The 26196-nt window shown below is 39.8% G+C and overlaps 2 protein-coding genes across 2 annotated transcripts in view; one reads left to right on the top strand and one right to left on the bottom strand.

Annotated features, from left to right (window-relative positions):
- Positions 1-936: 936 nt before the first annotated feature.
- On the bottom strand, positions 937-21743 carry nhlrc2 (NHL repeat containing 2). Its single transcript, XM_005928168.3, has 12 exons — positions 21537-21743; positions 19100-19252; positions 15576-15625; positions 13130-13535; positions 12369-12490; positions 12128-12257; positions 9965-10058; positions 9419-9650; positions 6810-6932; positions 6383-6592; positions 5940-6153; positions 937-3148 (listed from the first exon to the last, which is right to left on the bottom strand). Exons 1-12 carry the CDS (start codon positions 21697-21699, stop codon positions 2886-2888), a joined length of 2160 nt encoding a protein of 719 aa, XP_005928230.1. The 5' UTR covers positions 21700-21743; the 3' UTR covers positions 937-2885.
- A 12-nt stretch (positions 21744-21755) lies between these two features.
- The window catches only part of dclre1a (DNA cross-link repair 1A (PSO2 homolog, S. cerevisiae)), a 9420-nt gene continuing 4979 nt past the window's right edge, over positions 21756-26196 (top strand). Inside the window, exons 1-3 of the mRNA XM_005928169.3 lie at positions 21756-22642; positions 23517-24878; positions 24971-25104. Of these exons, the coding sequence (XP_005928231.1) occupies positions 22216-22642; positions 23517-24878; positions 24971-25104 (1923 nt within the window). The 5' untranslated portion in view covers positions 21756-22215. The remainder of the gene's footprint in view (positions 22643-23516; positions 24879-24970; positions 25105-26196) is intronic.

Raw genomic sequence — 26196 nt, 5'->3', positions numbered from 1 at the left:
TCTTGTGACCTGGATAAGCCGTCGATGCGCTCTACGAGTAGGTTCACCTCTGTTCCAGGTTTTCTCCATGTGTGGATAACGGCTCTCACTGTGGTTCACTGGAGTCCCAAAGTGTTAGAAATGGCTTCATAACCCTTTCCAGACTGAAGTCACTGACTTTGTTTCTCCGCTGTTGCTTTTTGAGATCTTTCATGCTTTCACAAGGGAAGACGATTTAGTTTTCACTAGCTTTCAATAGCTTTTATTTCTTAAATAAATGAAATTATCATGTAAAAGCTGTATTTTGTATTTACTCTGGTTATCTTTGTTTTTTAAGTTTAATGTAAGACATGTGACAAATATGCAAAAAAGAGAGACAGAAAGTAGGAAGGGGCAAATACCTTTTTTCACAGCACTCAGGGTTCAAAGTTATCAAGATTGACTCCAAGCCCATATATTTTACTGCATTCAGTTACTGCAGTTGCATTTTTGTTGCATGCGAAAGCATTTACACAAAATTAAACTGAGCTTGAACCACTCCAATAATTCTTGTTCCAGGACTCGTTAATTGACTAGGAAATACACACAAAACTGTTTTTCTGTAACTTCATTGTAAACACGAGAGACTGCTTCTGTAAGCTGTCTGTTTATAACTATGTTAATGACCAAAACTAGAGTAAAAAAAAAAAGAAAGATGGCTCTTTCTTTGTAACAGGAATGAGAAAAATGAAAGATATTAACTATGCGTCAAACAGGAGGTCTGCGTATGAGGCCAGCTCAGAAATAAACTGGCATTTTTACATTTTTATGTAACGAGTGTGCTCATTAGTGATGCTTTTGATAGCATCTCATATAAAAGAGCTCCAGCACCAGCTTATTAATGTATTGGTTGGAATTACGCAAAACAAACTGATTCTCAAATACCAGGAAATGAAAAGAACGGCACACAAACCAGACTAGATAAAATAAGTTTTATTAGTTTTTCCTCACTGTGCTGCATATTGAAGTCCAACACGGAGAAGCCAAAGTATTAACAAGGTGCCCCTGAAGACAAAAGCATGCCAAAATGTGTCTGAGAAGTCAGAAATGAGGAAAAAACAAAATCAAGTGAGAGTTACAAAACAATATCAGGAGCTTAATGCCCACCGACAGCCACCCAAAGGTTATTAGTGCTCATTAAAAAGTGCCAGAGGGATAAGAGAGCCGAGAAAGTACAACAACTGCAGTTGGCTGGAAATAAATAACTTGTGGGAGTTGAAAAAAAGAGAAAGGAAAAACAAAACAATATTGCTTCTAATACGGTTAAAGTGCCATGAATGTACACAATCCATGCAATCCTTTCCAAGGCACTTGGGCTGAGTGAGCCAAACCAAATAAGAGCAGGCTGACGAGCACAATTAGGTTATGAGACATGATGACAGCAACGATAATCAAAACGCTCTCACAACAACTCATAACTTAGTAAACCAATAAAGGCAAAATGACAAAACAACTTCCACATTATCATATCGCATTACACAACGTGATCGAGCGGATCATTATTAGCATTCCTTTCATATAATGTTCCCTTTGTGAAGCTGAGATGAAGTGTATAAATGCTTGATGGAGAGAATTTAATGAGACTTTGGTTTCAGCGTGCAGGAACAGGCGGCAGTCATGTCGGTGTCCTCGGCTGCTTCCCCCTCCTCGCAAACAGGCACTTTACTCATTACTCAAAATAACAGGTGGTTCGGAATCAAAACAGCTTCTGGTGCGCTGTGAATAATCGCAATCGGAACGCTTTCGGGCTACGAGAGAACAGTGTAAACGGCTTAAGAAGAATCAGTCTGCTGCCACACGTGTAAACAAATGCTGGGTGGGAGCTCGATCGGCGGGCACCTTTCCAAGCTGATGTGACCAAACCAACCCCGCGCTGATCTGCGGTAATACAGCATTTAAAGGAGGAAAGTGAAAACGTTTATACCGCGGCGCTGCACAACTTTAACATTATAATGATAACGAGAAATGAGAGTCTCTGCATGGACACGTTCAATAAACCCCCAACTGCATAAAGACTTAAGCGTCACACATCTGTCCTCTCCTGCTAACTACCTCCTCTGCTGGGCTGAGATTAAATGAAAGATATCGATTTTTATCCTAACCTAATAATCCCTATGAAAGCCTTACATAATTCAAATATCCGTTTTTTATGAAGACACTGGCTGGAACTCGATATTAGCATTGAAAAGCTGATTCATATAAAGTCTCCATTTAAAGAAATTCTACTTATTTTATTACTTATCGGCTTATAATAATAATAATATTCATAATAATAATCACTTCAAATCCTCCTTCCTCAATTAAAGTGAAACTATAAAGCTGAAGTTTTAGTTTTTACTTTGTTTTTAACACCTGAAAGAACTTTAGATTTTCCAGAAGATAAGAGAACAGATGAAAATCCCTTTATTTATCTGCCCATCAATCACACCAGCAGTGCTACGATAAATTAGATATTCATAGTTTCTCATTAAATAACTTTAATAAGTTTCCTTATTCTTTTAGTTTTGATAAACAACTTGGCAAAAACCCCACACATTAGCAATGCAACCTGTCGTCATGAGAGCTCACTACATAAATATAATATATAGTATATCTGCGGGTGTCTATCTGCACTCCTTTAATAGCCGTCGCACACAGTCGAGAACATTACCGAGCTAATGTGTTATATGTGAAGAGACATCCGAGTATCTAAGAAAATCAAGTTCACTCAAATCGCCTTTTTCATCACAGTGAGAGCTCTGTCAGAAACAATCATTCCTTCCTGCTTTCAGAAGTATGAGCAGGCCACAAGAGCGATTAAGCTGAGGTCTCAACGCAACACAAAGTGTGGACTCGAAGGCTATTTTAACTAAGACATGTAGGCGGCTTCAGAAGGCATGAGTCAACTCCACGATGACCTCTCCCTCTCCAGAACTGGCGTTTATTTGAAGAGGCTGGGAGAATGAAGCCGCTTTCATCATGCAGGCTTTACCTGCTTCCGTACAGTAGTACGCCCATACGGCCAACGTGAGGCTTGGACTGCCGTTTGATTCCTTCATAACGACTGGAAGTTTGGCTGAGATGCAGAGGGGCTGTGAGAGATCCTTAATGGAACCAGTAAGCACCTGATGGTCTAGCAGCCACTCGTTACCTTTAAAAAAACAAAAAACAAAACAGGAAGTGATGTCAAAGGACGTCCAACTTTTATGTACAGTGTACATGCCTTGCTGGTAAACTGGTAAACTCAGGCCAGGCATTAACCTCAATGTTACTTTGAGATGAAGCACCCAGTTAAGCATTGTTGCAGCACTCTGCACAGTCTCCCCCAGCGGCTTAGCGCACCCTAGCACTGCTCAGAAACCTTTCCAGATACCAGTCTGATTGGTAGTTGTATCTCAACTCTGTAAGGATCTGCTTCCAAAGTCTAGGACACTCTCAGAATTCCAGTATTGTGTCCAGAATTGGCCTGGCAAGGACTAATCTGGACTTTGCTTTGGGAAATATGAAGGAGGCCATAAATTTTGGACTTTTCATCATCAGCGTTTCTCTATCATGTCAAAAGGAAAAACAAGACCTTTTTTATACTCGCATACAATCTTTTTCTGGTATAAAGACATATTCAGGTTTAAAAGTGTGGTTAAACTCCTGTATAGTGACAGACAGTGAAGTTTACTTGTCAGGCACACTGAATATCGTGGGCTGTCCACGATGAACCCACAGATCCACTTCGAAAATGACATAAACTAAGCTCAATCCCCGGTTTGGTCACGTGTCCGCCTTAGTTCATCCATGTTTTGAAAGAACAGATGGCTTTGAATGAGAATAGCTGGCTGGCATCTCGATTTATTGCTGAACGTAGCGGGGTGCAGCCAGAGTGCTAGGGCTGACTCAAGCCTGCACAGTAAAACAGTCCCTCTGAAATATTAGGCCAAACTCACATACCCTTACTAAATCAAATAAAGAGTGGTTGAAGACATTCATTTTCTGAAACACAGGGAATATTTTTAGACACAAGTACACATCTGAAGCGACACGACCACTGAAAGATAAATGAAAGTCGAAAAGAATCACCGGAGCGTCAGCGGTGAGAAAATATCACGCCACAGAGACCACAGAACCCAAGCCAGCCGAGATTAATGAAGCTGATGTCTAACGCTGGGTCCCAGGGAAGCCATTTCTAAAAAGCCACTAAAAAAACAATTTAGATCTGGCGTGCACTTCTAACTTGATCCATTAAAATCCCTGCCTCTGCTCTGATCTGATCAGCATAAGTCTAGACTGGGTATAATGGGACAGCGGGGGATCACGTAACATAGCCTGGTAGCTAATTATGTGAACCAAGGCATGTCGTCTTATCGAAATGCTCTAAAAATAGCCTGCCGTTATCGAGGACTGCATGCTGCAGCGCTCAGGATGATGGAAACACTTTTGGTGCAAACGTAATGAACAGACCACAACTGTCACTAACATCACCTCACATAAAAAAAAATAAATAAATAAATAAAAATAAAAATCCACGTATCAATCGATCCTATGGTCAACACTACAATCTGAGAGGATTAGACTAAACCTCTTTAGAATATAAAATCATAAATTAAGCCATCCACGCCTCGTACCTCCTCGCTGGTGGTTTAAAAGAGCTTTGAGTGATTTAAGTATTTGTCTTTGTTTTAGCTGCGAACTATAAATTCCAGGTGTGGGCTGGCAGAGTGAGAATCTGCTTGTTGAAGGGTGAAAACGACGTGCAGGCAGGTTAAGCATCCTTCACTTTTTGACAGATCAGAGACCAAAATAAAGTTTTGTAGGAGAGAATTAGAGGCTTCACTCCACAACGCGCTCATTCTAAGCACAGGGAGGACGTTTATGCTGCAGCCCTGACTCTGGTTGGTTACCCTGACGAACAGAGAAATAACTTGAGGAAAAGAATGCATTTTATTTTTTTCAAACAAGCTGTTATACAAAGCAGCTGCTGTAAGCTGCCTCCTCACTGTTCTGCCACCTAAATCCTTCCACTTCTGGTTCCCAGCAGATATTTGTGAAGTCTTTGCCAAACACTGCTGGGGTTTTAGAATTCAATTAACCTCTCACCTGAACGGGAAAAAAAGTCCAATCAAAGCTTAGACGCAGCAGATCTGTCAGTCCTCGGGTTTACACACATTACAGTGATGTCTGTAGGCTGCTGCTTTAGTGCTTTTCTTCAGCCAACACGCAACAAAATAATTAACTTGCATTAGTCTGGCCCAGCAACACAATGGAAATACAGCATGTCTGACTAACTAGCTTAGAAATTACAGTAATAATAACAAAAAAAAAGCCTAATTTCTGTGTCACAGCATCATGTAATTTTACCAAATAACTAATACAGTCAATCAGCTTTGAGAGGTTTTTGCTTTAAAGTGAGCTGAAGGTTCTCAATCAAGTCACAGAAGAATTACTTATTTTTTATATGCAGCGGTTAGCACTTTTCCCGCACAGCAAGAAGCTTCCTGGTTCAAATCTCCAGTGATGCTGGGGCCTTTGGTGCTTGGAGTTTGCATGTTTTCCCGGAGCCTGCCTGCATTTCTCCAGCTTTTTCCCACAGTCCAAAAACATGCACAACAGGTTAACTGGTGATTCTAAACTGACTGTGGATGTACAGTACTTACTAAAGAAGCATTATATAAATGAGTGTTTATAAGTGCTCTTTAGTTGAAACTGAGAAGTCGAATTTTGTCAACATTATCTCAAAATCAAAAACTTTTCGTGCAAAACTTTACTTCAAATTCCAAGTGTGTCCCTGTGAACATGTGCAGCTGTGTGGCAGAAGCTCATGGATGTAACATCAGTGACAGGATGAGGTGTCAATGATGGTCAAGACACCTTTCATGGGCATGAAGGCTAAACATGCTCAGAACATTTACATGCATGATACTTCATGTAACAGTGACTGAACTTTGTCTCACCCTCTGCTGAGAGTGCCCAGCAGCTGGGCGCCTCTTCAGTGAGTTTGGTCCCTTCTGGAAGTGACAGTGTGACAGACATGATGACAGTCTGGCCCGCAGTCACCGCTACTGGCGGCATTTCTTTCCTGGCAGCTGATTTAGGCAGCGTGGGGGCTTTGGTCGGACCCGAGGGCTTTGTAGGTACCGAGTCTGTGCACTCGCGGGAGATGGGGAGCTGGATAAAAGAGAGATTTGGGTGTTTGGATTAAACAAAAGCAAGGAGAAAGCTACCCTAACTTACAGTGTCCTGTCTTTGTCACTTTTAATTCAATCTCTTCTAGCGCAGAAGCTTTTAGGACAGATTAATTACACAAACGTGTACAAAATGTAAAGCACTTTCTCAAGGTTGGAACCACACTTTTCCTAAATACACACACACGCACACACACAGGCAACGCACTCACCAGCGAGACAGTCTTGGAGGCCAGGTCCAGCACTTTGACTTGGTGGTTGTTGGTATCGGCCACGTAAAGCAGTTTTCCGCCGTCACCGACACAGATTCCTCCGGGTTCATTGAAGCAGGATTTGTTAAACTCTGGACCCAGAGTATCTCCAGCATCTCCTGTTCCTGCTAATGTGCTACACTGCTTTGTTTTTGGATCCACCACCTTGATCTGAGGAGAATCACAGGCACACACACACATACACACAAAAACAAACAAGCAAGATGTTGGTTATCAAAAAAAAAAAAATTTTCCTTCCTGGAATTCAAAAGGAGTTTTAGCCACTTTGGCATGAACTCAGTCACTTCAAGGAACTCATTACAGAACATAAGTGTTAAATTTGCACAGTACAGCTTTAAAATGCAGCCTTATGACAATCATCTGTTACCTTGTGGTTGTAGGAGTCGGCTACATAGAGCAAGTTTTGTTCAGAAGCCCAGGCAACACCGAGAGGATGCTGGAGTTTGGCATCCACCCCTTTCCCGTCCACATCCCCAAAAGCAAAAAGGTTCTGTTTTGAACAATACAAAACACTGGTTAGAGAAAAAAAACATATTATTGACTAAAATTACAAAACACCCTTAACTGCATTGAAAACAAGACAGGAAACTGAAGAAAGCCGAAGCCTTTTCTATCTTATGAATGATGAATTTTATACATAAAAAGATTAAGACTGTGAGATAAATCATTTTAGTTTTTTGTGTGTGCCATGATTCATTTGAAACTAGCATGACCAAACAGATAATCCCATCAACAACCAATTTGTAAGAAGCTGTGATAACATTTCGATAAATTGGTTATAATTTTGTATCAGCTCTGTAAATAACAAAAGCAACAGAAAAGGACCATGATAACAATCTTCAAAGTCTCATGATTCTCCTGGCTCGCTGACTAAACAGCTACAAGGTGTTTACAACAACAAATCCTTGGAAATGTAAAATCCACTGAGTGAAAGCCAATAGGTTTAAATCCATTATCTAACTGCACAAGTGTGAGCTTGAAACATCTCAGCAACCCAGACCAGACTTCAGCTGAAGAACGAGGTAAACAGAATTTGGTCGAGTTCAAAAAGGAGCTGGAGGACCTGGAGCATGCTCGTAGATGTTCTCAACATTAAAGGGGTTGTGCACCATGAATTCACCTCCCAGACTTGAGAATTTGCAATGCAGACAACCTAGACTGAAATGGGGAAAAAACGCAATCTTCAGTCACTGGTAATTAAACTAGCTAAATCCAGCTACGTGCAGCTTCATCCTCTACCCCCTGAAAATGGAAATCAGTATTTTGTTGCATGTGGCAAGACGACAGTAATCAGAAGAATGGTTGCCAAGGATGCAGAATTATCCTCGAGTGTGAATAAAGTGCTTTAAATGCTCAACTACAGTAGAAAAGTGTTACATAAGAAACAGTCCATTTACTATCAAAGACATGAAGTCAGCCGCCACATCAGAAGCAGTGCAAAAAAGATGCTGAATCTAAAATCAGATACGTTTTTTGATTTGGAAAATATGGAAAATAGGATGGAAAATGAAAGTCTAGCTTTTATTTTTATTTTAGTTAACTAAAATGTTTTTTCATCTCTACTTTCAGTTTAGTGTTAGCTAACTGTAATAACCTTACACTGGACTGCTTTGGGAAATGTCAAGGTGGGCATATATTTTGGACTTTTAACCATTTCTTCACCCGTTTTACAGCTTTTTCTACTGATAAACACCCCTCCCATGGCCATTCATACTACACCAAAGTAATAAAATAATAGAAAAACAGTTACAAATAACAGAATTGTTCCCGTTTTCCCACCATCTACTGTAGAAATGTATGTATTTTTTCACAACAGATCCACAGTAAAAAAAAAAGAAAATTTAAGAGTTGCACTGACAGATTTCTTTCACATACTACATCAGTGTTTCTCTGTCATGTAAAAAAACAAAAAAAAAAACAACAACACTGTTTTTTGTCATACTGTCTGTTATTATATTAAGATATCTCCAGGATTAAAGGTGCAGTTAAATCTCTGCACGGTGACTTACTCTTTATGTGTCCACAGTGTAAAATGAGTCTGACATCTCTGCTTTAGCTCAATTTGACAACTGATATTACTGTAAAAGTGCAAACATGAGAGGACGCCACCTCAGCTTCAATACTGTTTTGGCTGTTCTAGATCAACTCCTTAAACATCTGTGGGCAGCTAATAGTTTCTCCCGGCTCTTCACCATGTTAAATAAACTGTATATGACTCTCTAGTTAATTACTTCCTGCTCTCATGGGGACTTACAAGCTTGTGACTTTCCAAAAATACACCAGTGCGGCAAGACAAAGAAACTACAGCAGAGCTGCTGTAAGGGCATGAAGGTATGCACCAACATTGTTTTTCAGGCTTTCCTTTAGCAACAAACAAGAGGGTCTGTGTTTACTTGTTTCTCTTTAAAGGAAAAAAAACATATTTTTATGCATACAAAAATAGCCCTAAACTCTGCGTGAGTGCCTAACAATGATTCATATTTGTGCAACATTTTTCTTCATAATTGTCCTAATGTTTTGTATGGCTGGAAATGTGGCAGACTAATGTGCAGGTTTCACACTGTGTGTTTTGCGTTGATGTATGGTGACAGAACCAAGCACAGGACACATCATCATTGAAAGTGCCGCACAAGGTTATTCTGCTCCTACAGTCTGCTTCGGAAATGGACTTTTAATTTGTCTCCACTAGTTCATCTGCCCTGGCTTTTTCTTTCTAAGAAGTTCACCTTTTAAAGTAGCAATAAAAATGGACAATATGGCAAACAACAAGTTGATAAATTATGTGCACTATATCATGCTGGTCTGTGAAACTTCATTAAGAGATGCTGTAACTGTTTGTTTCAAACCACATGAGCATTATAACTGGAAATAAGGATACTTGAAAAGGTATCTAGCAGAGGGAAGATGATGATGAATGGTAAATAAAGCTTTTTTTACACTATTAATTCATTCTTCCCCCATTTACTGTACACCCACCAGTGGGTCTCTCTCTCCTCCGACCAGCAACTTGACGGCTCCATCCTTCAGCGCCAGCGTTCGGATGGTGCTGCTTTCGCTATCGGCCACATACATGCAGCTCCAGGGCTCCTCTGGGGCTAAAGCCAGGCCTGAAGGCTGGGCAAAGCCTGCCTTGTGAGGGTAGGCGTTGTTCCGGTTCTCTTCGTTGCCGCTGCCCGCCCATCGCACACAAATCCCTGCCTTGGACTCGCTGTTCAAATGACAAGACAATGTCATTAAATACTAGAATGCACTTCCTGATGCACAGAGTTCCAAAAAGGAGAAAATCTGTTTGTTTTTTGTTTTTTTTAATAAAAACAAGACTGAGATTTTATCTCCTGTTTATTTGCAGTAATTAAAAAAAGATTATTACATAATGTGACCTCCTGTGAAACTTCCGACCACAGAAGACACACAAGAAGAGGAATCCATTTTCACAGTTTTAAAAGGAGAATTACAACCATGTCATTATATTATCAGAATATGTTTCGAAGCAGCCATGGCAGTCATGTACTGGTCTCTCACCTTCCTTTGGGCAGTTTTCCATCAGCTAGGAACAAAGCCCAGATCTGGTGAGTCCCTGCCATGGCTATCCACAGCACGTTGTCTTCATCGCCGCCTACACATGAAAATAAAACGCAAAAAAACCCCACAGGATAAATATGGGAGCAGGAACTGGTGTCAGTGCTCCTGGCCATCTACCAGTCAGCCTCAGTATCATTCAACAACTACTGTGATATTTGTCCTTCGTTGTTGAGCTATGTTCTTGAGCTGTGTTTGGGACTACAGTCTGCTCAAGCACAAGGACAAAATGTGTTTGTAAAAGTAAGAAATAGATTTTTTTTTTCAGGCAGCAAAATTATTTTTGCAAACTCCCCCTCTCCCGATCTGCTGATTGCTCAGCGTCAGAACTGAGTCAAAATATGGAGCCGTGCAGGTTTAAGACACACAGCAGCCTCTCTGACAAAGGCCATATGCACTCAGCAGATACAATACTGCCACTGTGATGAACGCACAAGCCTTACAGACATGCACGATCTCTGTTGTATTTTTAATGCGGGGCAAAGTTCAGCCTTTCTTGATCAAAACGGGTGGACTGTCAGGGATACATACTTGACTCAAAGCCAGTCTAGCACTTTATAGTTCAAAAGGTGTGGGATCCTCTTGATTTGGTTGAATAATTTATTCATCCACATCTTGAATAAATCATGAATATGTGGATGTGTGTTTGGACGTTCTCTCAGAAGACAATGTCAGGGTACATCCATACTAATAAGAGTTTTTTGTTTTTTTTTAAACACTCACTGTTTAAACCATACGGGTGGTGTTTAAGGAGAGATTTAGTCAGAACAGGCAGAACCTGAAAACATCTTTGCTTTCTGACTGGGTCAATGAAGCCAAAATATTAAACACACACATTTACTTAATTTCATCTTTTGAATATGCCTCTCCCATGTAATTGATAACGCTCTTCATATCACTCTGGGTTGATGTATTTGCTTTTCCATGAGTCCCAATCTGTTTTCTGCTGCCATGAACACCTTCTGTGTGTTGCTTTGAGTAACAGTTCCCCATCTTTCTAGGTCCAAGCAAAGAAATCTTTGTTTTATTTTTGCTTCCTTCATAGTATTTTCTTCAAGCACCCAGCCCTTCACTTCCTGTTTACCATGGTAAATACATACCTTTCCCAGGGATGTTAGCACAGACAGAGAGTACTTGCAAAATTGAGCCATTTGGTACTTACAGAAGTGCCGAATGGCTCATTTTTATGGAAATTATTTTAATATTAAAAGACTGCTTTAAATTTTAAATGTATTAGTCAGGGTGTACTGAAGTTAAAGGTTCTGAGACCAGCTTAAAACCAGCTGGCTGTGGCGTAAATCAACCTGAGGCAAAAAATTAACTGCGGTAGCCCTGAAATCTTCTATGCTTAACACTTTCAATTAAGAAGATTTGTATAAATCACACAAACACATACCTCTACATTATGAATCGCTGAGAACCGCGCTTGCCAGAGGCAAAATAAACACCTCTGTCCAGACATACAGTTTCATTCTCTGTTTCTTTTACTTAACGACACAATTTATGGGGACAGTTTCCTTCAAATGCAACCTCAAGATCTTACAAGAGGTGTTTAATGTTCAAGAAAAAAATAATTAATTAAATCAGTCCGCTGGCAACAAAGTAACAAACAAAGTAACAAATTTAGTTTGTCACATTTTTAAATCACAAGGAGAGCAAATAGATAAACAAACTGACTTGTATTTTTCTCCTAGGGTGAAGAAAAATAGATAATCAATGTGGAATAAAAAGTGTATATGAGAGTCTGAGCTGACTGATTAGAAATCTAAATTCCACATTAATGACGCTTCATGACAACAAGATATTCACCAAAAAGAGTTTAAAAGAAAAAAGATTCCCACTTGAATTTAAAAATAAAAGTATTGTATGAAATTAATAAGCTATAAATAATCGAGTGTATAAATAAATGCTCAAGAGAAAATAATTAAAAGGCAGGGATAAGGAGGATTTGATGCTTTAAGGAGAAATAGAAGTTTTATATTACATTGTTAAAAGTGTAAACGAATGTGTCAGCTAGTGTATTTGTGCCCTGAATACTAAAAGCTTGTTTTGAAGGTGAATCTTCTAAGACTCATACAAGGCAGAAAGGCAATTAAAGTTCCTCACTGGCAGTGCCAAGCATCACATCCCAAGGAGAGCTGATTGGCTGCTGTGGTCCCATAGCCCCGCCCTCTTTGTCTGTCCCTTGAGTGCCTACTCCAGCCAGAGTGCTGACTTTTCCCTGTAACAGGTCGATCTACAAACAGATGCAGACACAGATGGTTTATTATTATTATTTATTATGGTTGATAAATATCAACAAAGACTTGAAAAAAATACTTTTTAAAAATAAAATTATTAAGACAACCTTTCGAATCAAGTGGTTTTCCGTGTCAGCCACGTATACAGTGTCCCCTTTAACGGCCACACCCTGAGGGGAGTTAAAGGAAGCTTCAGACACGTCGCCATCTTTTCTCCCGCTTTCAGGCCCTGTGATAAAAGGAAAAACCCATCACTGATAAAGCTTTCGATCACTTAAAGGTAATAATAAGCTCCAAATATTTATTTTTCATAATAAAATTCAGACATGTCAATATTAAATTTTTTAAAAATGAATCAGAGTGGAATAATTATTTTTATTTATGACTATTCGTATGACAATTATTGCTATTTAGTCTCAGCAAAGAAGGAAGTTTCTTCTTTGCTGAAACTAAATAGGAGAAAACTTCAGAATCATGTCACGCTCTGCAGCTCGGCAAACCTTTCTTATGCGTGCACAGAGCTGATGTCAACAACACAAAAATAAAACCAATCCTCAATTTTCTCTCCTCATTTGTCCACTCTAGGTCAGTGCCAGTTCCCAGCATGTACAAGTCCCTGCTGCTGCCAACCTCTCTGCTGGTCTGGGGACATCAGCCTAACTGCCATGTGGCTCCTCTGAGGGTTGTTGAGGCAGTTGCATAATGCTAAAATGTCATCATTGGCTAAATATTGCTGTTGAACTTTTACAGATCTCACTTATTACAACACAATAGTTTTTGTATTTAATGGCCATTTAAATTGGAGCTCGTTACATCATGCCCATTTGTTGTTGTTGTTTTAAAAATGCATTGGTGTGAAGTCTCTTACCTCCTATGACATGTAGCAGGTCTCCAGTAGAAGACACCACCAGTATTCTGTGATGTCCTGTGTCTGCTATGACAAGCCTTTTAGTACTGTTGTCTATAGCCACCTTTCCAGGAAAAGAAAGGATGCTGGGTGGCAGGGCGTCTTTGTACAGCTTGATTCCCACTGTGTGAGCCTTGAGCAGACCACGCACCCCATAATAACGCAGAGCGCAGTCAGTGAAAAGCATCAGCCTGTCACGGTGGCCCTCACCCACCAGGGAGAAGAGCAAGTTGCCACGTGGTCCAAGTAGGACCAGCGTGGGCCAGCAGGAGATCTCCAGTTCATGCCAGAGACTCCCCTCGCTGTCGTTTACCACGGGGTGGCAGATGTCGTAGCGGAGCACAGCGCTTCGGATGTTGTCCAGGACCTTTGAGAACATGTGCAAAAATGGTGATGAGTTCAAGTGTTGTCCTTCAATAAGGCTCCACCTGAATTTATCAAAAAGTTCAGAAACTTTTCCAAGTCTTTTAGAAAAGTCTGCATGTAGCAAAAACGTTACAAAGCTCTTACTTAGTGATTTAACTATCCCCCCAAATTACAGGAGCACAAAATACTGGTATTCAGGACAGCCCTTTTATAAGTAAAGCTTTTGCTTTTGCTGTTAAGTTGAAAGTCATCTTTTAAAAGACTAACTGCCCTTTACAATGATTTTAAACAACACACAGGTTGACACATTTTGTATCAATACACCCAGATTTTTAAACGAGTGAAATGCTGAAACATGACGTACATCATTTTTTGAAGATTAAAGGTTTAATTGTAAAGAAGCTCTGGATTTCCACTTTTAGTTTAAGCTTTGGATTTCATCTACATTTTTAGTTAAGCAGGGTAAACCAACATAAAGATCTATTCATGAAAAGCACATAATTTCAAAGATTAGAAAAGTGGGAAAATCTGCAAGAGACATTTCAAAAACATCGGGCACATCCAGTGGAGCAATATGGAATGTCCTGAAAGAGACGGAAACCACCGAAGTACTGACCAACAGGCATTTAAACAGGCATCCAAGGAAAACAGGGGCAACTCATGACAGAGACAAATGGTGAGAACAGTAAAGAAAAAAATAAATAAAATAAAAGTGCATAACATTATGAACAACCGCCAAAGAAAAGTGGCGAAGATCAACAATATAGAGGTCTTACTGCAAAACACAAACTACTTATTAGCTGTAATGAAACTGGCAAAAATGTGCAGAGAAGAGTCAGTTGGAGACAGTTTGGGACCAAAGGCTTCTGGACTTACGAAACAGCGATTTCAACTGTGAAAGTGCTTGAAAGTATGAAGAAAGAAGGCATCTGTTCATGATCCTAAACAATAAAAGCTCATCTGTGCAGCATGGTTGAGGTTGTTTCATGCCTTGGGTTTACATGGCCGCTAATGGAACAAGCTAACACATTTTTATCGAAAATCTCCTGATGATCACGATGGTAGTAACAGAGTAATTGCCTACATCTACAGAAACACTTTGTCTTCTGACTTACGAAGAAATGCATCCATACATTTGACCACATTATCGACGGGAGATTATTTAGGGTTTTGGAGTCAAAAATCCAAATTTGAATCCATATGAAAATACATTTTACCTCCTGAAGAGAAGACTGAAGAAGCAAAACCCCACAGACCAATAAAGAAACAAGAAATATGATGCAATTGCATATTGATGCATATTGATGCAGTTATTGCAAACATGGATGCAGTAATCAAATCTGAAATATTTTGGCTTTAAGTTACTTGCAAAGATTGCAACACTTTAACTGGGAGGTTTAATACAATGATACCATTATACCATTACCAACTTATTACTGTGATATTACCCATTTATTACAAACTATAACAGGGTACAGAGCCCATCTATGTAGAGCAAATTACATATACAGTTTTTCTGCATCAGAACGCTACAAATGACTTTCCACAAGCTTAGATATCATTGTAAACCATATAATATCCAGATATTTTGTTGTTTTAATTTGTAAAACTTTGCCTGCCTGTTTGTTTTTGATAAAAAGTAGGGTAAATACTATGCATATGAAGCAGAATTTATTTCCTCACAGTTGGAGAGTACAGATTATTCCCCTGCCAAGCTGGCAAAAGATTTCATTTAAAAAACAAAACAAAAGGGAGCCAATAGCAGAATATTAAGAGGAATATCTGAAGAACAGAGTTTCTGGTCCGGGATTGATAAAGAAAGTAAGTTCTTGCAATTTTTATATGCTGCCAAAATCTTATTCTCCTGTTTGTATACAGGTATAAAACTTCAAATTAACACCCTGGCTCCTACAGCCCTCTTTTTACTTGGAGTAATTTAAACAAAGTAAAAATTCATCGGTATACATGTAGATACTTTTGAAGTATTAAAGAAAAAAAAGCAAAAGTTTCCCTAAAAGTTTCCAAAAAACCCAAAACATACCTTTTCATTGGGGAATTTGGCAGAGTGCACACCAACAATAACCAACCCATCTGAAAAAGAGATTAAACAGCGCACAGTGAGCGTTTAGGCAGAAAGGTGTTGCATAAGACACACATGTCACAAACGTACATGCAAAGATGCACTAAGCACAATGATTTTTCCACTGTAAAATTTAAGAGACCTTCTATGTAAACCAACCAACCCTCAAGCATAACACATTGCAGGTTTAAGTGAGGTTTCTGGAAAAGCAGTTTCTCAGTAATCATCAAAGATAAGTAAACACTATGCTTATTATACAGCTAAAGACAGAAAGTGGTTATAATTTGTGACTTTGTACAAGGGCTGCAGACTTTCAAATGTTATGCAACTGAATTGCCTAGAACTATGAATGTAACAGGCTGGTGATGTTATTTTTAACACATGCTTTTGTGGCACTAAAACTCTCCAAAGAGTCCACAGATAGCAGATATCTTGATTAGTTTCCTTCCTTCCTTACAATCATTGTAAAACTCTCTATCGAAACAGTCACTTTTGTACTTCTGTCATTCCTTAAATCAAAAACTCGACAATACGCTGGGTAAACAGAGCCCGAGCGGAGCGGCAGAAATGTCAAAGCTACCTCGTCGCTCTGAAAATGCTTTATTCACAGGGAATCGAGCGTGATCACAGATTTTAAAAAATAAAAAAGATTTCTAACAAGTTTGATTTTGTGCAGTTTCTACTATTTACAATTTGATTGCATGCAACTGTACACAGAGCAAAACAACTTTCTAAATGGAAAAAAAGACTTGTTTTCATTAATAGAGTTACACAAGAAACAGCAAAAGAGCAACTTTCAGTGACAAGGCACTTTCAAAACACTACACACTATTTATTTAAAAAGACGTGAATCCCATGTTTCATTTCATTATAAGGCACTGATTTGAGGGAACTAAAAGCTACAGCAAGTTTTCTGATATCTTGTTCCAGATATATGGAGCATAAAACTATGTGGCTTTTTCACTTTAGATTTTAATCCCAGGGACAGCCCTGAGCTGTTCAGGGCTTTAATAACCAACAAATTACAAAGCATCTAAAAACTATACAGTTGCATTAGTTCATATTTTTTAACACACACACACAAAAAAAATGCATTTCATAAATGAACCCCACCAACGCTCAAACTCGACACGGTCTGCAGCGGATTTCGTCACCCGCGGCCTCTGCCAAGCAGCGTAGCGCCGGCACAGATTGCAGTGACGATGGGTGGGTCGGGGTGGACTGTGGAGTGACTGGACAGGGTGGCTCCCACACCTCAGTGACAACAGCAGCAAACAGAATGTACCCATAGCGGTGCCAGAGATAAGGCAAGTACGATAATGTGTGGTGGCACTGCAGTCTGCGTGTGTGTGTCTTTTATGTAATGTTCAACTCACAAATGAATTTCAAGTGGCACATCTTCCTCAGATGATAAAACATTTGAATGTAAATAAATGTAATGCCTGTTTGTCATCATACAAGTTTGATTATATTTTCAGTGATATCTTTTATGCACTTTCTCAATAGGTCCATGAATCTATTATTTATTGTATGCTGCACTTTGTCTGCACTCCCCTGTAGTTTGTACCTATAACAAGAAAAAAAAGAGCTAATTTAATCCTTTTTAAGACCTCTCAAGACTTATAGATAGCCTGTTTAAAGGCCATTAGAATGCCAGAGATTATGCTTTACATGGAGTTGCTATATATAACTGTTCTCATACATTACTGCAGCCATGAACATTTCTAGATATTACTTCAGAGCTGCATGTGAGAATGTAAGGCCATCAGTCATGATTTTAATGCATTTGGGAATTGTGAATGCATAAGTACAAAACAATAAACTACAGAGGGGCAGATGTATGCTGTACCTATGCTTACTTAAACTGAGTCTTGAAAGTATTTTTAGCTACTGTCGCTTCACAGCTGAGATAAGGGTCTACATGCCTAAGGAAAAGAAGCAGTTTCCCTGCTCCAACGAATATGGCCCTGAGATGCTGCTCCACAACACATGACCACAGGACCAATTTAAATCGTGTACCTCCAGTGAGGCCCAGTGCAGCTGAAGTGTGACTTTAAGAATACACTATAAATTCCTGCAGTGCTTTACTTGATCTTCCACCCATTCAACAGTAACCAAATAACGAGCAAATTCTATACTTTAAACTGTCCTGTAGCAAGTCAAAGCTAATGGTATAAGCATTTTTTAACCATATTGTTTTTACACACTAAAGACAATGAAACTGAATTATCCTGTATGATGCTGAGCACCATGTGATCTGCCAGTGCCCAATGAGAAACTCACTGCAATGAAAAAAATGCAGTTTCTCCAGCATCTATGAGATAATGTCAAGAAATTATACTGTAAGTGACAAAATCCATCAATGAAGTGTGTTATAAAAACACACCCAGGTCATCACCTGCTTACACCTTTGCCTTTGGGGGAAGAGATACCGCACCATCAAAACCTGCATAAAGAGACTAAAAAGCAGCTTCTTCCCCGAGGCTGTGACATCCATTATACGTCGCAGCCATTAGACGATATTGTTATTGTTGATAAATCTCAACCCTAAACCAGTGTAAGTTTTCTAATCTGAGCTTAATAATAAGCTACTGCAAACTCTGAATACACATAACTGAGTCATTGGACTTCATGCAGGAGGGCAGTGGTTAGCACTGTTGCCTGACAGGGTGTTTCCTGGCTTTAGCCCAATACCAAGTGGGATCGCCTCTAGCCTCAATGACCCTAAGCTGGATAAGCAGTTAAGAAAATAAATGGATGGGTGGATGAGTGAATTATTGACCCACACAGGGCACATCATTAATAGACATTCCCATAATTATTAAAAAAAAAAAAAAAAAGATGTTTAATAATGTTTGGCAACAGGCCCCCGACAAAAGCACAATCTTTTCTGGTTTGAGAACAGTGCTAAAAACCAGCCCCAAATATTTTTGATTTAAATCTTCACTGGGTATGACAGAGCTTGTGGTTGAGTGCCACTGGAGGGAACCACTCATTGTTGCTTTCATTCTTGACGTTTATCATTTCGTTTCAATCTGCCATCGCCTGTCACAGATACAAGCCATTTCACTCACAGACATGATGTTCTTGATAAGGCAGGTTAGGGTTGAAATTCACACGAACTATCTGACTTTAGCCTTTTTTTTTTTAGCAATGTGCTGAAATAGATTTACTTGGGAACATCATGCACAAGAACGCACGTCAGATATATTTCCTATCAAACAGGCAAAGGACAAACACGTGAATGGGGAAAGATTGATAAAACATGCTTTTCCAGGATGGCAGATGGATAGATGGAGAAAAATGAATGAATATCAAGCAAAGCATTACGCAGCATTACGTCATATTTAATGTGGACAGCAAGGAAAGCGATGAGCAGGTTTTTTTTTTAAACAATACACAGTTTTTCTACTTTAGGATTTTCCTGGAGCTGATTAAATTAGCTGTATGGAAAGTACCTCGTAGTTAGTAGAGTATGTACAAACCTTTTACAGAGTGTCTTTTCTCTAGTTGATGCAGGTCAGGAAGGATGTGGATGCAGTTGATGCAGCAGTAAGTGAAGAAATCCAGCAGCACCACTTTACCAGCCAGTTCCTTGTTTAAAGAGAGAGGCCCCTCCGTGTTCAGCCACTCTAAGCCTGGAGCAAATCACAGAGTGGAAAATGATGTTGTCATCTTTTTAATCATGTTTAGTCACGGTGTAGGCAAATGCTTTACACTACCATCCTAGAAGGGCTATGGATATAGTAACAAAACACCTAAAAGGCATATCTGTGTTGGGCCTGACACAGCGTTTGTGTCACATGGGAGAAAAAGTTGGATAGTTTGATCGATCAAAGCAGTGACTTGAAAGTTCTCGTGGCCCAAGTGTTATGTTAAATACCATAAAAAGTGTTTTTGTTGTAGATTTAGATCAGCTTGTTTCACACTTCTCTCATGTGCACTCTAAATTGTGCCTGATAGCATTTGTCACGCTTAACTCGCGCACATTTGATAAGTTTACTGTCACACTTTACAGCATGGTGACTATCAAAATCCAGTACAGAGTGAAAGAGTAATACCCCCACCTAAATTTTCCATTGATAATCTTCTCAAGACTTAACCTTTCAAAGAAATGTACGAAAGAAGAACAAAACAAATCACATTGATTCATAATCATATCAGCCAATGGGGTACCTATGTATAGATGTGTGCTTTTTTAGTGATGAATCTAGTTAACATTTATTATCTTTCAGTGTTTAGCCCCAAAGGGTTTTTTTGGCTACACAAATCTCCACTTCATCTCCTTTTTTAGATCTCTTAAGTGCACTTCCACACGGTGTTTTGCAAAAAAGCTTCATGACACCTTGTTCTTGTTGATGAGATAACTCTTTAGAACTCCAACAGTATGTTTGAATTGTTGCTGCAGAATGAATTTGGGACCGATCATATGCCTCGCTGTTGGTATGCTACAGCAGATAAGAATCTACCCCCCCAAAAAGAAACAAACAAAAAAACAAACAAAAAAAAAAAATCACATGCATAAAAGATTAGCACAGTACGGAGCAGCTTAAAGGCTCCTTTTCTTCTTTATCTCTGACTGCGTAGAACAGAGTTCAATTAGATAAATTTAGATGAATTCTGAATTAAGAAAAAAAAAAGAAGCACGTGTTGTGGGGACCTTGTTATGTTCACATTGAGCCTTGTGTGACTCTAGCATTTGATGTTCTAACAGTAGATCACCACCTACTGGTGTGGTGAAATATTGTCAATATGCTGCATCCCTCAGCAGCAGACCCAAGTTTCCCACAACTAAACTTTAATTACATTAGCAATTAATTGGGGGGCAATATATACAATATTTAGTTAAATGCATTTGTTTTATTTTTTGTTTAGAATAGAATAGAATAGAATAGGATTTGATTGTTTTTATATTCTTATGCATATAAAAGACAAGTGGATGCTGTTCCGACTATTAAAACCAAGGAACCCTGCATGTTCAGTGGCTAACAACTTATGCCCAACAACTTATCCACTTATGTAAACTAGGGCTAATCAGATTGCAAAACATTGACTCAATATGTGAGATGGTGGTAAAGCTCAAAAAGATTTTTAGCTTTCTGACCATTCAAGTACAGAAAAGATCAGATGCACTCCATCTTGTGGATCTAGAGAAAGCATATGACAGGGTGCCAAACACAGGAACTATGGTGCCACATGAGAAAGTGAAGAGTGACAGAGAAGTTTGTGAGGGTGGCGCAGGGTACGTCTAAGAACAGTGTGCAGCAATTGAGATATATAGGTTAAAGTTTCATCAGGGATTGGCTCAGAGCCCCTTCTTGTTTACAGTGGTGATGGATAGGTTAACAGATGAGGTCAGGCATGGACTATGATACTTGCAGACGACACTGTAATCTGTAAGGTGTCGAGATAGTGAAGGTGGATGAGTTTAAATACTTTGGGACAACCATCCAAAACAGCGGACAGTGCACAAGAGTGGTAAAGAAGATAGGGTGGAGTGGGTGGAGACGAGTGACTCGGGTGATTTGTGACAGAAGGATAATAGCAAGAATAAAAAGGAAGGTTTACAAGATATTAGTGAGCCCTACTGTGAAGTACTGCATTGACAAATTGACATATTTTACATATTATTAAATTACATGAATGCCTGTAATTTTTCTTCCTCTTCCGGAATAGATAAGGTAGCTAGCTAATTAATTGACAGACTATGAAGAACTTGTGTTTACGGGTTACAAGGCGTGTGGTGCTGTAACGTTAGCTTTTAAAAGGAAAGAGAGCTCTTCCTAAGTAGACTGCAATTGTCCAACATTCTTAATGTATATATGAATGAACATGCCGAGTCCTGTAGTGACGAGCAGAGTTGGCAAACTCAAGTCAAACTGCTACGAAAGAGAGGCGAAGTGTTTAAGCTAAAGCTCTAACCTGTCTGGAAATCGGGTATCTTCAGGTCCTCTCTCTCGTCTAACTTTTTTAGATATTGTTGAACGAGATCTTCTTTTTCTTGCTGTGTTGCAGCGTCATCTAAGGCGTTATCCAGCTGACTTTGGACAGGAAACAGTGTAGAGACGCTGCACCGGGACGCCATGTTTCAAGCAACAACCAGCTAGCTCGGTAAAGCAGCGAGGAGATTCATACCGCGGATTTCGACACAATAGCAAAAAATGTTATCGACTATAAGGGTTCTAAAAGAGTTTCAGTTTCAATTATCCGAATTAAATACCCTCTAAAATAGGGTTCTTATTTTTTTCAGCCTTCAAATCAAACAATTGGCTAAATTAATAGTTTAAAACGTGTAGAAAGTGTTGTTGTCCCTTCCTAGTTGTTTTTACTCCATTCATTGTAGCATAGTGGCGGTAAGTCCTGCTGTTGACATGTTATTAAACGGTGTGTCAAGAAGGAAAATTTCGCCATTTCGTTGTTAAATAATGAGGTTCAACTGTTTATCAGTAACAAATATCCGCGGTGTATTATACAATATATAAGGAAGTTGTCAGTAGCCGTTAACTTGCTGTGATCGCGGAATGTTACCAAACACCAGTCCTTGTGTAATAACAATGGTTCCGAGGTAACGTCGGGCACGTTACGCTTTATTTTGCTCCAAATGTCACAGAAGGAAAATGAAAATGACATCTGGGACTATAAACCTCTTGGCAAGAAAAAGAAGAGGCACGAATCGCCACCTAAAAACACTAAAAGAAAATGCACTTTCAGGAAATCCTCCAAGAAAGACGCATCTTCTCTCTCAATCAAGCCACAAGACAGGAACGCAAAAGCCAAAGCGGCAGAAAGTGAAGTCAGTGCTACAGCTGGAATAACAGACGACTGTGTCTTAAGCTTAAATGCACAGGGGCTTAACTCAAAGAGATCTCCCACAAAAGAAACAAATCAAAGTGACAATGCTGCAGCCGAGGGCCCATCCCCTGAAGACTTCTGCCCCATCTGTCAGATGCCATTCTTCATTTTGGTTGTGCAGTCCCAAAGATGGCACGTTGCTGAATGTATTGACACTCCCAGGGATACGTGCACAGGTACAGACGTCCATACTCATCACACATCTTAAAGTTACACTTGATACCAAATCACAGCTTCAGATAAGCCTAATGTCATTCACAGCAGCCATTCAGGTCCATAATAATCCAAACCATCTCAGCTTTTCCTCGATCCCAGTGAATGTATGTTCACAGGTGACGCTGTGATCTGCAGTGAGAATAGGCAGCAGCCTGGGGAGGCAGAAAGGAAATGGAAGCAGGTTGGAGACAAAGATAGAGAGGCGAGGCTGAGATGTTTTGGGCATAGTGGGATAGGGATGGACAAAGAATTCTGTGCAATGTATCCATTGCCAGGGAAAATGAAAAGTACAAGATCATAGAGAAAAGGAGGACATAGTCAAGGAGGACATGCAGAGTAGTGTGACAGAAGGGGAAGCTCGGGATAGGGATGGAGGTTGATCTCCTGTGGCGACTCCCACAAGGAACAGCTGGAAGAAGATATGGCATACAGACATATCTATGATAATTCAAACTTTTGAGAGAAAAAAATTAAATAAGAGGACCAGAAGTCCACAGGATAAACAAGTCTCCTCTAACAAAAGGTCCTTCATTTCCCATAATGCATTGTGATGGTATCCTTCATGCTTGTTGGATGGTAGAAAGAAACCTTCTACATAGCCTAACAGCTCAGGATTAAGGATTAAAAGAAATGTGCACTGACAGTGTAGCACTGATTCTATGCACTTAGCTCAGTTGTGTTTATCTCAAACAGCAGGCCGATAAGATACCTTTATAGTATATATCATCAGTTTAGTTTAGAATAGAGTAGCGCAGTTGGTAAAGTGCTAAATATTATCCTCTTGTAACCCTGCTCTAACGAGTGCAGGCACTGTTCATTTATCTGTTCATACAGAATGTCCAGATGGTCTTCGGTGCTCCTCCACCATTCCGAACCATTACAAGAAATTCAACCACACACTTCTGGCCCACAGTCGAGCCAGCAGCGGCACAGCCCTCCTCAGTCTGTCCCAACAGGCTGAGACCAGCCTGGATTGTTTTCCAGGGCTGATAAAAAATCAGGGGTCTATTTTAGAGACTTCACAGCAAGGGGCTCTAACTCCTCCTGCATTATCCAGTCCTAGCTCCTCACCTCACCAACGTCACACCGGAACACCTCAGTCAAAACTTACAAACGGCCTTCTGCTCCTGCGTTCTCCTGGACCAGAGGATTTTAAGAAAAAAAAAGGCTGGTCATCATCTACTAAAAGCCAAAACTCTGTCACTGCTTCTCAGGAAAGTAATAAAGGGGATTTATCCATCCCTGTCATGGAAAATGGTGGACAGCAGGATAGTGAAGATTTACACAGAAGTGAGGATTCTTTGGAAAATGATAACATGATATCCTACTCTCCTCTTTCTGAGTTCCCTGCAGAGACTGAAATCAATACTACAGAGTGTAGAAAATCTCTTTTTAATGACAGTGCAATTAAAAATGAGCATGAAGACTCGATGATGCTGTTCAGTGACGGCTTCTCCAGTGAAGATGAGCTCCTCACTGACTTTATAAACAGCAATTCAGAAGCCAGCAATGTGCAAGGAAAGAAACTGCCTTCTACAAACACCCAGCTGGGTGCAGTTTCCTCATTAACACCCACTAATCAGTTAACTGCTGAGAACAGAGCTGCTTCCTCAGGTGGAAAAGAAGCTTCTGAAATCAGTAAGACTAGTATTCAGTCTCCACAGAGTATTGTCTTAGAGCGTCTGAGAGACACTCTTCTGAGCTCAGATAACTCACACTCCCAAAACTCAAACAGCATTATTCAAACAGAGCAACCAGCTTCTCTTCAAGTGCCTTCATCTCAAACTTCCATTGTCCAACGATCTCAAGCCATGCCCCCTCAGAAGGGCCACAGCAAAGCCGGTCAGGTCTCCGGTCTCAAACAAACTGACATCGGGGTGTTTTTTGGCCTCAAACCACTGAGGGAGAAGGAGAAAGAAGCAGAGAGTGCACCAAATGACCTCAACGCTTCGTCTACTCCAACGGCTGGGAAGAGCTCGGGACAGAGACGGCAAAGAAGAGACCGGCAGAGAAAAAATAAAGCTGACACACCTGCAGATATGCCACAGGCCACAGAAACCATTAACCCATCAGTAGATGGACAGGGAGAAGTCTGGGGGAGGAGTGGGACCACAGGGAGGAGGAGGTGGAGGAACAGAGTCAATGCTGATGGAGAAGTACAGCTGCCCCGTTGCCCTTTCTATAAGAAAATCCCAGGTTAGTAAGCAAATGTACATTTCTTCTTGCTGTGTAAATTTAAACATTAATTATTATTTAATTTGTAATCTTATGCAAAAAACTTTCCCCAGGCACAAAGTTTGCCATTGATGCCTTTACATATGGACAGATCGAGGGCATCGCTGCCTACTTCCTTACTCACTTCCACTCAGACCACTACGGAGGCTTGACCAAGACTTCCACTGTTCCCATCTACTGCAACAGAGTAAGTCAATCTGTAGTTTTGATGAAATAATTAGCTTACTTTTGTTTTTATTTGGAACTGGATCACCGAGTGCCAGGGACAGTTCACCCTTAAATCACATTTACATGTTCTCTCACCACCCTGATTGTCCGTGAGGTACCCAGCTATGAAAATATTGGATGTAGAGATGTCTGTCTTCTCATGAATATATCCTTGCTTATGTTGTGCAGGATTTAGATGACACAATCTGTGTTTTGAAATCAGAATCTGATTTATTATATGCATTGATTTGCATAAAACAGTTGCTGTTTTTCTATGATACAAAACAGTCAGGGTGATGGATGTTATCCCTGCTTTGAGTCCACTGTTGAAACTATATCCAACACCATCTCAGCAAAAGGCTGACATTTTGTCCGTTTATGTATTTCTCCTTCAGTGGTATGGAAGCGATTCACTTATTTGAAAATGATATAACACCACCACCACCACCCCTCTCTGCCGCCAGAAATCCTATTTACTTTCAACTCATTAAAAAGCTTCCTCACTTCCACAGAATTCATAGAGGAAGTACTTGATCCATTTGTTATCTCTCTGCACTGCTTTGACTCACATTAATGGAAAAAGCGGCTTGCGTTTGGCAGCTATGAATACCAAAATTCAAATGGCTCTGATCACAGTTGAGTCAATTAAAATTCGAAGACCTTTGTGGGAGTTGTTTTTTTCTTCTTTTGGACACAGAAATACAACATTTGATGTGCAGTAAAATAAGTTTAGCTGGGGCCCAGTTGTTTGCCATCCCCTTTGTTGTTACTGTGAAAAAGCTACATCAGTGAAGGTGTGTTAAATGTAGAGAATTATCTAAATAAACTGAAGTTTGCAGTTAAACAAGTGTAAAATCTTTAGCTCAGACTTTATTGCTTATTTTTGGGTCAATTAGCTACGACTTAACAATATATAATATCAGGTATGATATGAGGTATGAACTTGAAATGATATAAAAGTCAAGAGACTAGAGATGTTGGGAGTTCTTCTATCAAGTGGGTCAGGTTTATCACAGTGGTGTGTGTGTGTGTGTGTGTGTGTGTGTGTGTGTGTGTGTGTGTGTGTGTGTGT

This window comes from Haplochromis burtoni, unplaced genomic scaffold (assembly GCF_018398535.1).
Source record: "Haplochromis burtoni strain Fernald_Lab_line unplaced genomic scaffold, NCSU_Asbu1 Contig_108, whole genome shotgun sequence".
NCBI classification, from domain to species: Eukaryota; Metazoa; Chordata; class Actinopteri; order Cichliformes; family Cichlidae; genus Haplochromis; species Haplochromis burtoni.
The sequence above is the reverse complement of the archived record's forward strand: the minus strand, read 5'-3'. Positions and strand labels throughout refer to the sequence as shown.

What these genes read in the sequence shown, in the direction of transcription:
- nhlrc2 (XM_005928168.3), bottom strand. Translation starts at nt 21,699, where the DNA reads ATGGCGTCCCGGTGCAGCGTCTCTACACTGTTTCCTGTCCAAAGTCAG. An exon ending in GATACCCGATTTCCAGACAG is followed by an intron (nt 19,253 to 21,536) that starts GTTAGAGCTTTA and finishes GATTTGCTCCAG; the next exon opens with GCTTAGAGTGGCTGAACACG. An exon ending in CCGACTCCTACAACCACAAG is followed by an intron (nt 6,593 to 6,809) that starts GTAACAGATGAT and finishes GATTCTCCTCAG; the next exon opens with ATCAAGGTGGTGGATCCAAA.